Genomic DNA, 13,874 nt, shown 5'->3' with positions numbered 1-13,874 from the left:
TTTCTGAAAATTGGTTCATTGCAATTTTCCCATAATCACACAGTGAAATACAGTCACGGTTACTTCCCATTTCCCTCCTCAACTATCACTTGAAAAAGATCTTTTAATGTGAAAAATGTTCGTGTGATACTTCACAGGTACTTGTGCCTACAGAAGCAACCACTTGACTTGCTCTCAAGTGGTTAATGCCTACCAGTGTCAAACAGTGATTGACTAGGGTAGCAAGGATTATACCAATGGAAATGGCCAAAATGGATATGAAAAAGCCCAAGTGTCCTCATCCTTACAGAAAGAGCAGAGGAAAAGTGGGAGAGGAAAAGGTAGTTTGACCCAAGAAGTGCACTATAATGGGTTGCCCTTTGCCAAATGATCAGTCGTAAAATCGTGCATATAAGTAGCACTATATGGATTGAGTTGGTTATACTTAGGAATATATTTGCATTTACATATTTCCTTATATATACCATAAAAATTATTAGAAAGGGAGCTAATAAAATTGAAGAAGAGTGTAGAAAACTATATGGAAGGATGTGGAGGGAGAAAAGCTAAGGAGAAATGCATTTATATTTAATCTCAGGAATAAAGTGAAAATATTTGATTTTAATTTCAATTACTAAATTATAAGTTTATTCCATATAGCATGTTTAGAATTTTTATATTATACTAAGCTATCACATAAAATAGCATTAATTAATTTTGAAATATATTTTAACATACAATGGATAACTGATTTAATAAGTGTCATTCTGAAGTTCCTCTTTAACTGTGACATGTAATATCCATTTTGTCTAAGTCTTTTTAAGAAAAATCAGCATTTCAGATCAGATAGTCTGAAATGGAAACTTTATTTCATTCAAATAGGACCAAAGCCTGGAGACTTTGCTCAATCGTAATAGCTGACTTACTAAACACAGACCCCAGGTCTGATCTCTCTCACCTCAGAAAGAAAAGAAAAGAGAATGACTGAATAAATAAAAAGAAGCTAACATGTAAATTGGTCATGTGTATATATTCAAGCCCATAATATGCTTCTTATTTATAGCTAGTTTTGAAATCTGAAATTCATTTATAAATTGTTAAACAAAACAAAACAAGCCAAGCTCACCAAATACACAAAGAAAAAAAGAAAAGAAAAGAAAAGAAGAGAAAAGAAAGAGGAAAGAAAAGAAAAAGGAGTACCTAAGAAGAACAAATTTAAAGGAATCAATATTCTTGGTATATTAAGTTTGCACATGCTCAGCTTCCCTTACTGCAAGCATATCTACTCTATTTTTGAAAACCAACTCTTCATAATACATATGCAAATAACAAAAGGTTACAGGTGCATCGGTTTCACCTTTAAACAATAAAATTCAACACAACACAGAAACCTGACATGAAACAAAAAAAATATGCTTTTTTAGAATGGTAAACTAAAGTATAAAATCGAATTCTTTAAAATAAGATAAAATACTCCTAGCTAAGATGTTTGGACCTTTTAAATAGTGCTGTGGACATTCATATTTACATGAACTTCAGTAAAAGAAAATATTTATCCATCAGTCATATAATTAACAACTCTGTTGCCAGATGATGGCTATCTGACTATTGCTATATTGGAATGGACAATTCTTGATTCCTGGATTAAAGTTTAAATCTATGAGTGTGTGCTGATAATGTTGGCCAAATTAAAACTTTACCTGTTTTGGGATCAATGGAGAAATAAGGCTGCCCCTGAAGGATGCTGTAAACAACTCTGGCACTGTTTCCATAGGTGGGGTCATCTGCATCTGTGGCCTTGACCTGTAGCACATATGCACCTGCAAAATAATACAATGTCATTTACCTTTACAGACTCCAAAGTCGTATTTGTTATTCTTCGGATTTTGTATTTCGTTGTAATTTGTTCTATGAATGTTTTAAATACATATGCTCCCAAAATTCCTTAAACAGCATAACCAAAACATTATGTAATGTCTACTCCAAGCCACATGGGGCATGATTTAGATCCAGGGAAAATAGTTATTTTCATAAAGACTGAAAAGAAATATAAGCAAAGGACATGAAGAAGGAGAACGCTTTCAAACCGCTGATGGCAATGTTAATACTATTTCCTTCTAACTACAAATTTTGTTTTTTAAAACAATGAAACCATAAAAGGGCTCTGTGTTGTGGTAAGTTTGCTGTGAATTGGCACACACTCACAGAAAATAAAATAGCATGTTGAAGAGGAATGCACACCTTCGAGTAAAGAACGTCCTACTGTTGTGAGCCAAGAACTGGAAAGAACCTAAGTGACCATTATCTAATAAATGGTAAAAGAGAAAATAGTATATTCCATATTGTGATACCAAAAATCTAGGTATAATCCTGGAGTCCTTGTGTTTGAAGGAACACAAAGTCTTAGAATTTATTGTGTTACATAGAATAAGCCATATGAAGGAAGATAAATACCGAATGAACTGATATATATGTCATCGAATCTACTGATGTCACAAAAGTTGCGGATTTAAGAGTGATTATAAGAAGTTTAGAGATGTTTTAGGAAGGAAAACTTATCAGTGCTTACTGAGTTTCAATTACACAGAAGCAAGAGGTTCTGGTACACTATTGTAGAGACAAGTAATCATAAATAATAGTGTGCTTTCTACTTCAAATCCTAGAAGAAAGCTTCATTAAACTTATAAAATATAAAAATAACAGGCATTTGAGATGAATAAAGCAATTATATTTAACTTGATTTTATGATAAAATACAACATATCTGCACTAATGTATGCAACTTTATGTACTAATTTATATTTTGTGTATAGTGAATGCATGTGTATAAAATGTAAAATGTGAATTTTCAAATGTAGGCAACAGTAGTTGTTGTACTGGGAACATATTTCAAATACATTTTAAAGGCTATGTCTGTTTCCAGTACATAGATCATTGAGCTGAAAGGCCTCACAGTATCTGTATTGATTTACATACCAAAGAAAACATTGGCTACCATTTACATTAGCTCATCTCCTGATTGTGGGAGCTTGAATTTCATGATTAAAATATCAATAGAGAAGCTAAAAGGTTTAGAGGCTGCTAAGTGATTTGCTACTTCAATTTCCAAATCAACAATGGCCTATTAGCATTAGGAAGCCTTTAATTAGGAAATAATATTAAACACACAGAGAAAGCAAAAATGGTCTCAAATAGTTGCACTGTTCAATGGCACAGAGGGCCTCTTCATCTCTAGTCTCAATCAATTAAGTAGTTTTGGCATAAGAAATCCTTATAACCTCTCAAAAATATTTTTACTTTTATTCATTTTTGAGAATTGTGCATAGATTAAGATACTAAGAACAGCAGGGCATTTTTACTGTAATCAAGTTGTAAGTATATATGAATTAGTTCCCAATCACTTTTATATTAACTCTTTGAAATGCTGTGCTCAGCACCACTATTTTTAGTTTAAAATAAAAATGTATGGACTGAAGGAGCTTGAAGGGTCGAGACTCCATATGCCAACCAACCAGAGCTTCCAGGGACTAAGCCACTACCCAAAGACTATACATGGATTGACCCTGGCCTCCAACTGCATAGGTAGCAATGAATAGCCTAGTAAGAGCACCAGTGGAAGGGGAAGCCCTCGGTCCTGCCAAGACTGAACCCCCAGTGAACGACATTGTTGGGAGGAGGGTGGTAATGGGGGGAGGATGGGGAGGGGAACACCCATAGAGAAGGGGTTAGGGGGATATTGGATGTTGGCCTGGAAACCGGGAAAGGGAATAACATTCGAAATGTAAATAAGAAATACCCAAGTTAATAAAGATGGAGAAAAAAAAGTATTGGGAAAAAAAGTATACAAGTTATCATAAGTTATAAAAATTAAACATTGATGATAGACAGAATCTTCATGAAACAGAAAAAAGGTCAGTCATATTATGCTCTGTAGAAATGTCTAATGATATGCAATGTATATATATAATAAAATATCTATAATATGATATATACACAAATATGTATTCATATAGAGAAATAAATTTATAACTAAATATTTCATATACATAGTTAATACCACATGGATCCAAACTGCTATATTAACCAGAACTCTGTATCTGGAAACCACTTCAGGTAACCTTCTCTCTTAAAGTCGTGCAAACATCAAAGAGTTGACTGACAGGACTAAGAAATAAATCGTCCTTCTATCTATATCTACTGTAAAAAAAAATACAGTTTTTTAAATAAGAAATGACTTAAAATTCAATGTCTTTTATTTTTCTTTTGAGATGTTTTTTGAATTTCAAGCTTTATGAACAGATAAAAATTATGATGTAGTATCCTTTAATAGGTGAATTGTAGAGAATGCCAAAATGTCCAGTAGGAGCAATCATTTTATCAATATTTTTATTGCAATGAGTATTCACACATTTCTTATTCCCTATAATAAGACAAGATGCCTGTGTACAATTCTCTTTCTTCTTTATTTCTCTCTCTCTCTCTCTCTCTCTCTCTCTCTCTCTCTCTTCCCTCCCTCTTTCTCTCTCTCTCTCTTTCCTCATTCCTTTCTTCATATTTTTTTTTTTTTTGTTGAGACAGTTTCTCAACATGATACTCTAGCTAGCTACGTAAATCAGGCTAGCCTTGAACGCAAGAACCCACTTACCCTGGCTCTAAGTATATTTTTTAATTATTGATCGAAACTATTTTAAAAACAAGTATAGAAGTAAACATTTGAAATGGACTAAATTACTTTTTCTCAACAGTACCTTTAGCTAGAATGTCTCATCTGATTTTCTCTCTTATCTGTTCACAATACATGTGTTAAAACACAAGACAATGGCCCATTGGTGGGTACAGATGTGATGGTTCAAAAGATATGGTTGGTTTTGTTTGTGTGAATATTTAAGATAAAATGTGCTTTATGTAGGGCCCCCTGGAAATTTAAGGTGCTTCTAAATGTAGAAATATATAATGATGATATTAATAGCCATAGCAAATGAAATGAGACAATTCTGAATATGTCTAAAGTAAACAAGGCTAAGCTACCTATTCAAAGTCCTTAAATTTTTACTCTGGTCCATTGCTATGTGAAAACACTTGCTCAGTGCTAATTATAGTCATCATGTTTCACAGTAGGTATCTTGAATTTGTTTCTACAATCTACCGGAAACCATGTATTCTTCGACCAAAATGTCAAAGCTTGTCCTCAATGCTTTGATAATCAATACATTTTTTCTGTTTCTCTGAGGATTTTTGAGAAAAACTATGCCACACATAGGTAAATCCGGATAGAACAGTAACAAAGCAGAGGTTTTCTTGAACTTGTTGGTGTAGCTATAAAACAATCACAGAAGATCATTTGCTGAGGCCTTTGTGGCCCTGGTGAGGACAGACTGATGTGGTTCTGGTACTTGTGACAGGGCTTTGGTGTGAGCCTTCTAGAGGGTTGATGGCTGCTGTGGGCATAAGGCTTCTTTGTGTACAAATGTTCACATTCCTCCAAGGGATGTGCTCCCCGTTAGGGTTAATGACTCTAGGATAATTAGAAACAGCCAGAGTCCAGGAGTCCAGGATGTGGCTGTGTCTCAGAAAAATGGTAAACACTGGGACCTTCAGGACAGCACTTAAGCCCACGGGAAAGAGCTCTAAATAAATGAGTGGATAGCATATATAATTTCTCAACTATGCAATATGCATTATGAGGAGCTTCACAAATCTAAAGAAACATAGACAGCTACACTTTGACCAGATTTTCAGGAAGATACAAAGGTACGCAGATTTCTGAGTTCAAGGTCATCCTGGGATAGAGTGAGACTAGGCCCAGAAGTGGTAGAAATGGTAATTTAAAGGTGGGGTCCCACACAACTAGTTAAACACTGGGACTTTACCAAAGGCAGACAGTTCTCTGACTTATTTTGCAACATTAGGAAAAGAAAGTATGTTTGTCTCCTAAGAATCAATTGGGTGGGGACTTGTGATGGTGAATTATAAGATAATCAAAAGGAAACCCTGGAGTAAATGACTGGATTGATATGTAAAAGACTGGGGAAAAGTGCTCTGCAGGAGATGAGCTATCCAGAGAAATTTTTTTAAGATAAAAAGAGAGAACTGCTTGGAGCTGAGGGACAGACAGATAGTTAGACACACACACATGCCCACAAACACAAAAGCAAGCAGAATATGGACAGAGAAATATCATAGAATAGCAAACAGAACTCAGATCATCAGTTTGGATTCAAGATTTGACTTGTAGTCATTCTAATATCTAAAGATAGACTTTCAATCAAATTTAATTAAAATATAAAGAGAAGAACGCTTCACAGTGATCAAAGGAGAGAATCTCCCAAGAAGACATCTTAATTCTGAACATCTTTACCCCAAATGCAAGGACGGCTATATTCCTAAAAGAAACAGTACTAAAGCTTAAATCATACATCAAACAACACACATTAATAGCAGGAGACTGACTGGAGCACCTTACCCTGATGAATAGCTAGATCATTGAGACATAAACCAAACAGAGAAATAACAAAACTAACAGAGGTTATGATTCAAATGGTTTTAACAGATTTCTATAGTTCATTTCATCCAAACCACCAAAGAATATACCTTCTTCTCAGTGCGTCATGGAACCTTCTCAAAACTGACCATATAATTTGTCATGAAGCAAACCTCAACAGATAAAGGAAGATTGAAATAATCACATGCACCTTAACAGATCACCATGGTTTAAAGTTGGACATCAACAAAAGCAGAAACTACAGAAAGCCTACATATTCATGAAAGCTAAATAACTCTAACACTTCTTCATGATATAAATCTTGAAGAAAGCAGGGATATAAGGGACATACCAAACACAATAAAGTCAATACACAGCAATACAACAGTCAACATCAAATTAAATGGAAAGTTAAAATCAGGGACAAGACAAGGCTGACCACACTTTCCTTGTCTATTCAGTGTAGTACTTGAAGTCCTGGCTAGAGCAATGAGACCACTAAAAAATATCAAGTGACTACAAACTAGAAAGGAGGATGTCAAAGTACCACTATTCATAGATGATATGATAGTAAACATAAGTGACCCCAAAAATTCTACCAGATAAATATGATAGCTTATAAACACCTTCAGCAAAGTGACTGGATCAAAAAAATTGACTCAGATTCCAATAGCCCTCTTTTAAACAAATGATAAAGGGTTTGAAAAAGAAATTATGGAAATGGTACTCTTTACAAGATCCAAAATTAACATAAAATACCTCAGTGTATCTCTAACGAAGCAAGAAAAAGCCTGTGTGAGAACTTCAAGTCTTTGAAGAAAGAAATTGAGAAAGGTATCAGGATCTCCCATGCCCATGTATCAGTAGGATTAAAATAGTGAAAATCGACATCTTACCAAAAGCCATCTACAGGTTCATTGCAATCCCCATCATAATTCTAACACAATTATTCACAGATCTTGAAAAAACAATTCACAACTTCATATGGACAAACAAACACAACGAAGAAAGATGAAACAAACAAACATAAACTCGGATAGTCCAAACAATCCTGAACAGTGAGAGAACTTCTGGATGTATCACCATCCCTGTCCTAAAGTTGATACATTTACTATCACTTCACTATCCCTCCCTTACTTTACTCCTCCCCTGTCAGATCTTCTCTCTCCCCAAATCAATAGCTATTTGTTGTTAGATATACATATAAATGGATAAACATATTTCATGAATCCATCTCTTTCCAGGACTAAGTCCTCAGAGTTAGATAATCAATAAGGGGGATTATGCCTGTGGAAGACTAATTATCGCACTCTCTATAGCTAGTGTTCATCTGTAGCTCTTCATCTCAGCATGAAATTCCACCATTGGATTCTCCCCATTTACATTGAAATGTCAAGGTTTTGTTTTATTATTCTTCAAGTCTTATTTAGGCAGCCATGTTGTTGAGGTTTCATGGGTGCTGTTTCCTGTAAAGAGCTATATAACATAGTCTCATAGTTGACTTTCCTGCTCCTCTGGACCTTGCAATCTTTCTGTCTTTCATTTCAAGAACTTTCCCTGAGCACTGAGTACAGGAAGAAACCAGGCTTTTAAAGATGCTAAAGGGGCTGGAGAGATGGCTCAGCTGTTAAGAACCCAGAGGTCCTGATTTCAATTCTCAGAAACCACATGGTGGCTCACAACCATCTGTAATTCAATCTGATGCCCTCTTCTGGTGTGTGTGAAGACAGATACAGTGTTTTCATATAAATAAAAATAAATAAAATCCTTTTTGAAAAGAAGATACTAGAGAATTTGTACCTTGATTAAATATGCCTGGGATAATTAGAACTCTTAAGTTAGACTAACAAAAACATCTGCCATTTCATCCCCCCAGAGTGTTAATAATGTCTTCTTGGACTACAATTCTGGGATCAGAGAATTGTAACAGTCTTTCTTTTCTTTCCTTCTCACCCTGATAAAACTTATCTTGGCTCCAGAATATTCTCAGCACCATTTATGGTTTGACATCAAACTCATAATTCTTTATTCGATCCAAGGACTTTAAGGTTGTAAAATTTCTTACTACTTTTGAAGTAAATATTTTAGACTATACATATTTACACCTCTTGATCCAAGATTACATTGATGGATAAGTGAATCCATTTTTATGAGCACTTCATCTCATATCTTTATGCCAAGAACTTTATTCCATGAATACCAATGCAAATGGAAATGCTTCCCACAAGAGCTCACTGAACTCCAATGTACGGTGATAGTACAATGCTGCCTCTTTTACACCTAATACCGCTTGAAAGTATTTTTACAGATACTCCCAGAAAACTCACAGAAATTACAATGTAATGTGTGAATCCAAACACATTTACTCAGTAACGCTGAGAATCCAAAGGATTTTGTATTTATTTCCTTTGTGGCATCATATTCTTAATAGAGAGCTGCAATTACTTTTAATTAAATCATATTTAAAGAAATTGCCATGAACTACACTACATGATAATTTAGAATTCATTTAATAACTACGAACATATGTAACATAATTTTTTGGTTGATTATTTAATCATGACAAATGTCAAATATAGTATTCTTGGTATTCATCTGTCAGTCATCTATCATCTATTCTTCACCCTGTTCAGTTATGAGTAGCTAAATTATTATTTAATATGTATGCATAATTGACAGTATATATGTGTGTGTATGAACCAAAGTCAAAAATTCTGAATTCTATAAGCCTTTAATTAAATATGTTTGTCATCTTTCAATCATTACTAAAATAATAATGTAATTTTCATAGACAAATTTATACCCGAAGCTTTACTGAAATGATAATGTAATTTTCACAGATAAATTTATATCCTCAACATGAACTTTACCTAATATTGTAAACTGCTCATATATGAATTCATACATTAATATCTTCCCCAAATTCAATCTGGTGAAATCAATTGGTTCAAGTATAAATTAACATAATGCCTCTTGTTCTTCTCCTGGCTGACATTCATTGTTTAGGACTTGTGTCTGTATAATATTTCACATTAGTAAAACATGAGGATGTTTGCTAGGACCTGCTAGGAAAGGCTCCTGTGCTATGAGTACTAGCTTGCAGAGGGCAGAAGATGACACATTTCTATGAACACTTTGGGCATATATAGCTAGAGAAATACACGCAAGAAGCTACAGAAATAAAATGAATGTTCTTGATTAAATCTTAATTTTCATCTTTTAGCCACTGTGATGATTTATGGCTATAAGTTCTGTGTCATGTGTTATTCAGGACATGAGATTTTCTGTTACTTACAGATGACAAATTTTTGGCAAGTCATTGAAATCTTACTTTTGGTCACATCAGCTGCATGAAGGAGGAATAAGTAATAAACACCTCCAAGAAGTCCAGCATAAATTAATTCATGGGAAAATGACTGTGCATAATAACTCATGCAAAGTAAATTTCATGAAAAATTATTCTAACATTTCTTCAGCTTGATAACAAAAGGACAAAGTCTCCAGTGTGTGTCAAAAAATAACTCAATTTTTTCATATTAAATATTACTACAGATGCACCTTTTAGACATGCGACTTTTTTCACATATCACTACTTAAAACCTTCTAAGGCAATATGAACAGCCATGAACACTGTTAGTAGCAAGAAATTTGCACTCCAAGATCTCCATAAATCTTCTAGTCAATCTCTCTCTCTCTCTCTCTCTCTCTCTCTCTCTCTCTCTCTCTCTCTCTCTCTCTCTCTTTCTTCCTCTCTTAATCCCACAGAGTTTTGCACTTAATCTCAGGTTAGTAATCATCTGAGTGCCTCACTGGAAAACAATGAGTTTCATAAAGGATAATGAAAAAAATGAAATCTGCAGGATTACTCTTCAGCTTGTATTGGTTTGCTCTTTGGACTCAGGCTGAATTCTCTTCCCTCTATCTCCACTGCCCCTGGAAGAATTGGATTTTCATCACACTCAGCTACATTATCACAGTGTGCCTCCATCAGAGTTTACCTTAATTGGAGTATTAGTCTTCTTTGAGTCCAGTATCTCCCGTGGACAATTTTAGGTCAAGAAACCTTTTCCTTTAGTTTTCTAATTCTGATTCTGCTAAACTAAACTCTTCTCCCAAGAAAGAGTGGCATTTCTTATGTTTGCCTGTTTTCTTGATGGCATTTAATTTCTTGATACAAATCTCTTTCTATAATTTGTGTCCATTAATGGCTTTGTCAACATCATTTACTCTTGGCTCCCACTTACTTCTCTGATAATCAACTAGTCTTCTTTCAAGGGTTCTTTACTCCTCTATGAATTTAGAAGTTTCATGTGTCCTAGATTTTGTCTTTCTCTTTCTGTATATGGCTAAGTATACAGTCTTATTCATAGGAGTGCCCAAGTATCAAAATCAGATCTGTGTCTTAATTTCATGTTGCTTCACTTGTGATAATTCAAGTTAAATACCTTAAGAGAAACTTTGATTGTACTTTAAAAGGTTCTTAGCCATTATTAGATGCACACTGAGGCTTTCTCATTGGAAACGTATTACTAAGGCTTTCATCACTATTCTTCAGTACTTAGTAAATACTTAGTAAAGACTTGTTTTTCAGCTTCTTTATAGGGTTATAATAATATTCAAAATTGTGCCTATCAACCCTCTTTATTACTAATCCATAAACCTCAGCCACACTTGTCTTTTATCTTTTCATTTAATTTGTTTGAAAACATATAGGTGAATGGTTTCATTTCTTTCCTCACCATTCTCTTTCTATCCTTAAAATTCACTCATGTTCTTCCCTTTCTCAAATTAATGATCTCCTTTGTTTTATCATGTGTGTGTGTGTGTGTGTGTGTGTGTGTGTGTGTGTGTGTGTGTGTGTGTTTGTGTAAATACCTGGAAGACCCATTTAATGCTGTTCATATGTATAGATGTTTAGGGCTGACCACTTGTGTTAGATAACTTTTCAGGGAGTTCTTGCATTTAAGATGTATTCTCCCTTAATTAGAAGTCATAAAGCTCCTTATTAAATTCTGCTATAATAATATATCAAATCTTTTTGCTCAGCCACAATAAGAGGAGCTTCCTTATACATTATATCAGAAAAAAATACAAATGACCATAGTCAGCAAATTCATGGAGAATCTCTGAAGCACTCAGCATTAAATGGAATGTCTTTATCAAATCCCTGTCCTCAGACTCAGGGATCTCTGGGGAAGAGAACTTAGAAGGAGTGTAATAACCACAGGGGAACGAGAGTATCAAGGAAATGAGGTTCTATAAACAGTGGACCAAAACCCACTTAGACTCACAGGAACCACAGTATAGTTTACAAAGCCTGCACATATCTCTGCCAGATGGGGTCGATCCTAGAGCCTAAAGGAGAAGTGGACACATGCTCCAGTCACTAACCCAGAAGCTATCTCCAATTGATATCAACTTATAATTGAAAAATTAGAATCTCTTCTGTAAGTGAGGAAACAAACTTCTCTTAAGACTTTGCCCCATGGAGAGTAATAGATGAACATAAGAAAAAGAACTCAATGATAGCTTGGTAAATTTAATGTCTCATAATATTGGGTCAGTACCACTTTCTTTCTTCTTTTACTGTCCTCCTCCTCCTCCCCCTTCCTCTTCATTTCCCTTCCTCCTCCTCCTCTTCCTCCTCCTCCTCCTCCTCTTCCTCCTCCTCTTCCTCCTCCTCTTCCTTCACCTCCTCTCTTCCTCCTCCTCCTTTTTCCCTTACAGTTTCATTAGGTGCACTTTGTATATATTAAGGCTTGTAGATTTGTGAGTTAATGAGATTCCTCTGTGTGTAGCCATGTATGTTGTCTATACGTGGTTTTTGTGTTTTGTCTTTGAATTGTTTTTCTGTTAGTTTTTGTCTTATTCTGTCTTGTTTGTTTTTTTAATGATATTTTAATTTATTGTTATTTCTTAGATGTCTTTATTATTTAAGGAAATGCAAAAGGAGTATTCATCCAAACTGAGGAAGCTACAGAGGAACTGAGAGGAATTAAAGGAGAAAAACTACAATCAGGACATATTATAAGAAAGAAATCTATTTTCAGCAGATCTTCCTGGTTGCTGCCACCGCGGAGAGCTTTTAGGCAGCACCCCACAAGCAAACTTGAGCCTCAGGACCACAGGTAAGACCAACTTTTCTGCTATAAGAGACCTGCCTGGTGAACTCAGGACACACAGAGCCAAAATTCCTCTAGGACCTGGAACTTCCTGTGTGTACCAGGAGTCCCAAACCCGCAGATCCCAGCCCGCAGCAGATCTCTGCTCCCAAACCCCATGGGAGAGAGACCTCACTGCCTGGTCAGGTGGGCACTCCTGAGGCTGCAGAGCAGAAGAGACCAACAACACTGCACACCCCTGCTCACATCCCTGGCCCAAGAGGAAACTGTATACGGCCTCTGGATTCCCGTGGGGGAGGGCCCAGGAGCGGCAGGACCCCTGTGCCTGAGACACCACCAGAACCTGAAGAGTCAGACCGGATAAACAGTTCTATGCACCCAAATCCCATGGGAGGGAGAGCTAAACCTACAGAGAGGCAGACATGCCTGAGAAACCAGAAGAGACTGCACTCTGCACACATCTCTGACGCCAGAGGAAAACACCAAACACCATCTGGAACCCTGGTGCACGGAGGCTCCCAGAAAGGGTGGCGCAGATCTTCCTGGTTGCTGCCACCGAGGAGAGCTCGTAGGCAGCACCCCACGAGCAAACTTGAGCCTCAGGACCACAGGTAAGACCAACTTTTCTGCTGCAAGTGACCTGCCTGGTGAACACCAGACACAGGCCCACAGGAACAGCTGAAGGCCTGTAGATAGGAAAAACTACACACCCGAAAGCAGAACACTCTGTCCCCATAACTGGCTGAAAGAAAACAGGAAAACAGGTCTACAGCACTCCTGACACACAGGCTTATAGGACAGTCTAGCCACTGTCAGAAATAGAAGAACAAAGTAACACTAGAGGTAATCTGATGGCGAGAGGCAAGCGCAGGAATCCAAACAACAGAAACCAAGACTACATGGCACCATCGGAGACCAATTCTCCCACCAAACCAAACACGGAATATCCAAACAAACCAGAAAAGCAAGATCTAGTTTCAAAATCATATTTGATCAGGATGCTGGAGGACTTCAAGAAAGACGTGAAGAACTCCCTTAGAGAACAAGTAGAAGCCTACAGAGAGGAATCGCAAAAATCCCTGAAAGAATTCCAGGAAATCATAAATAAGCAACAAGAAGCCCATAGAGAGGAGTCACAAAAATCCCTGAAAGAATTCCAGGAAATCATAAATAAACAAGTAGAAGCCCATAGAGAGGAATCACGAAAATCCCTGAAAAAATTCCAGGAAAACACAATCAAACAGTTGAAGGAATTAAAAATGGAAAGAGAAGCAGTCAAGAAAGAACACAAGG

General features: G+C 36.1%; 1 protein-coding gene across 2 annotated transcripts in view; it reads right to left on the bottom strand.

Moving 5' to 3' along the window:
- Positions 1-13,874, bottom strand: part of Cdh12 (cadherin 12) — a 1,210,919-nt gene that overhangs the window by 166,995 nt on the left and 1,030,050 nt on the right. For both annotated transcript variants that reach the window (XM_087621288.1, NM_001427475.1), the window contains 1 exon segment: positions 1,680-1,799. In XM_087621288.1, the coding sequence (XP_087477414.1) occupies positions 1,680-1,799 (120 nt within the window).

This window comes from Rattus norvegicus, chromosome 2, assembly GCF_021556685.1.
Source record: "Rattus norvegicus strain SHRSP/BbbUtx chromosome 2, alternate assembly SHRSP_T2T, whole genome shotgun sequence".
Classification (NCBI taxonomy): Eukaryota; Metazoa; Chordata; class Mammalia; order Rodentia; family Muridae; genus Rattus; species Rattus norvegicus.
Note: the sequence above shows the minus strand (reverse complement) of the source record. Positions and strands in the feature narration are given on the sequence as shown.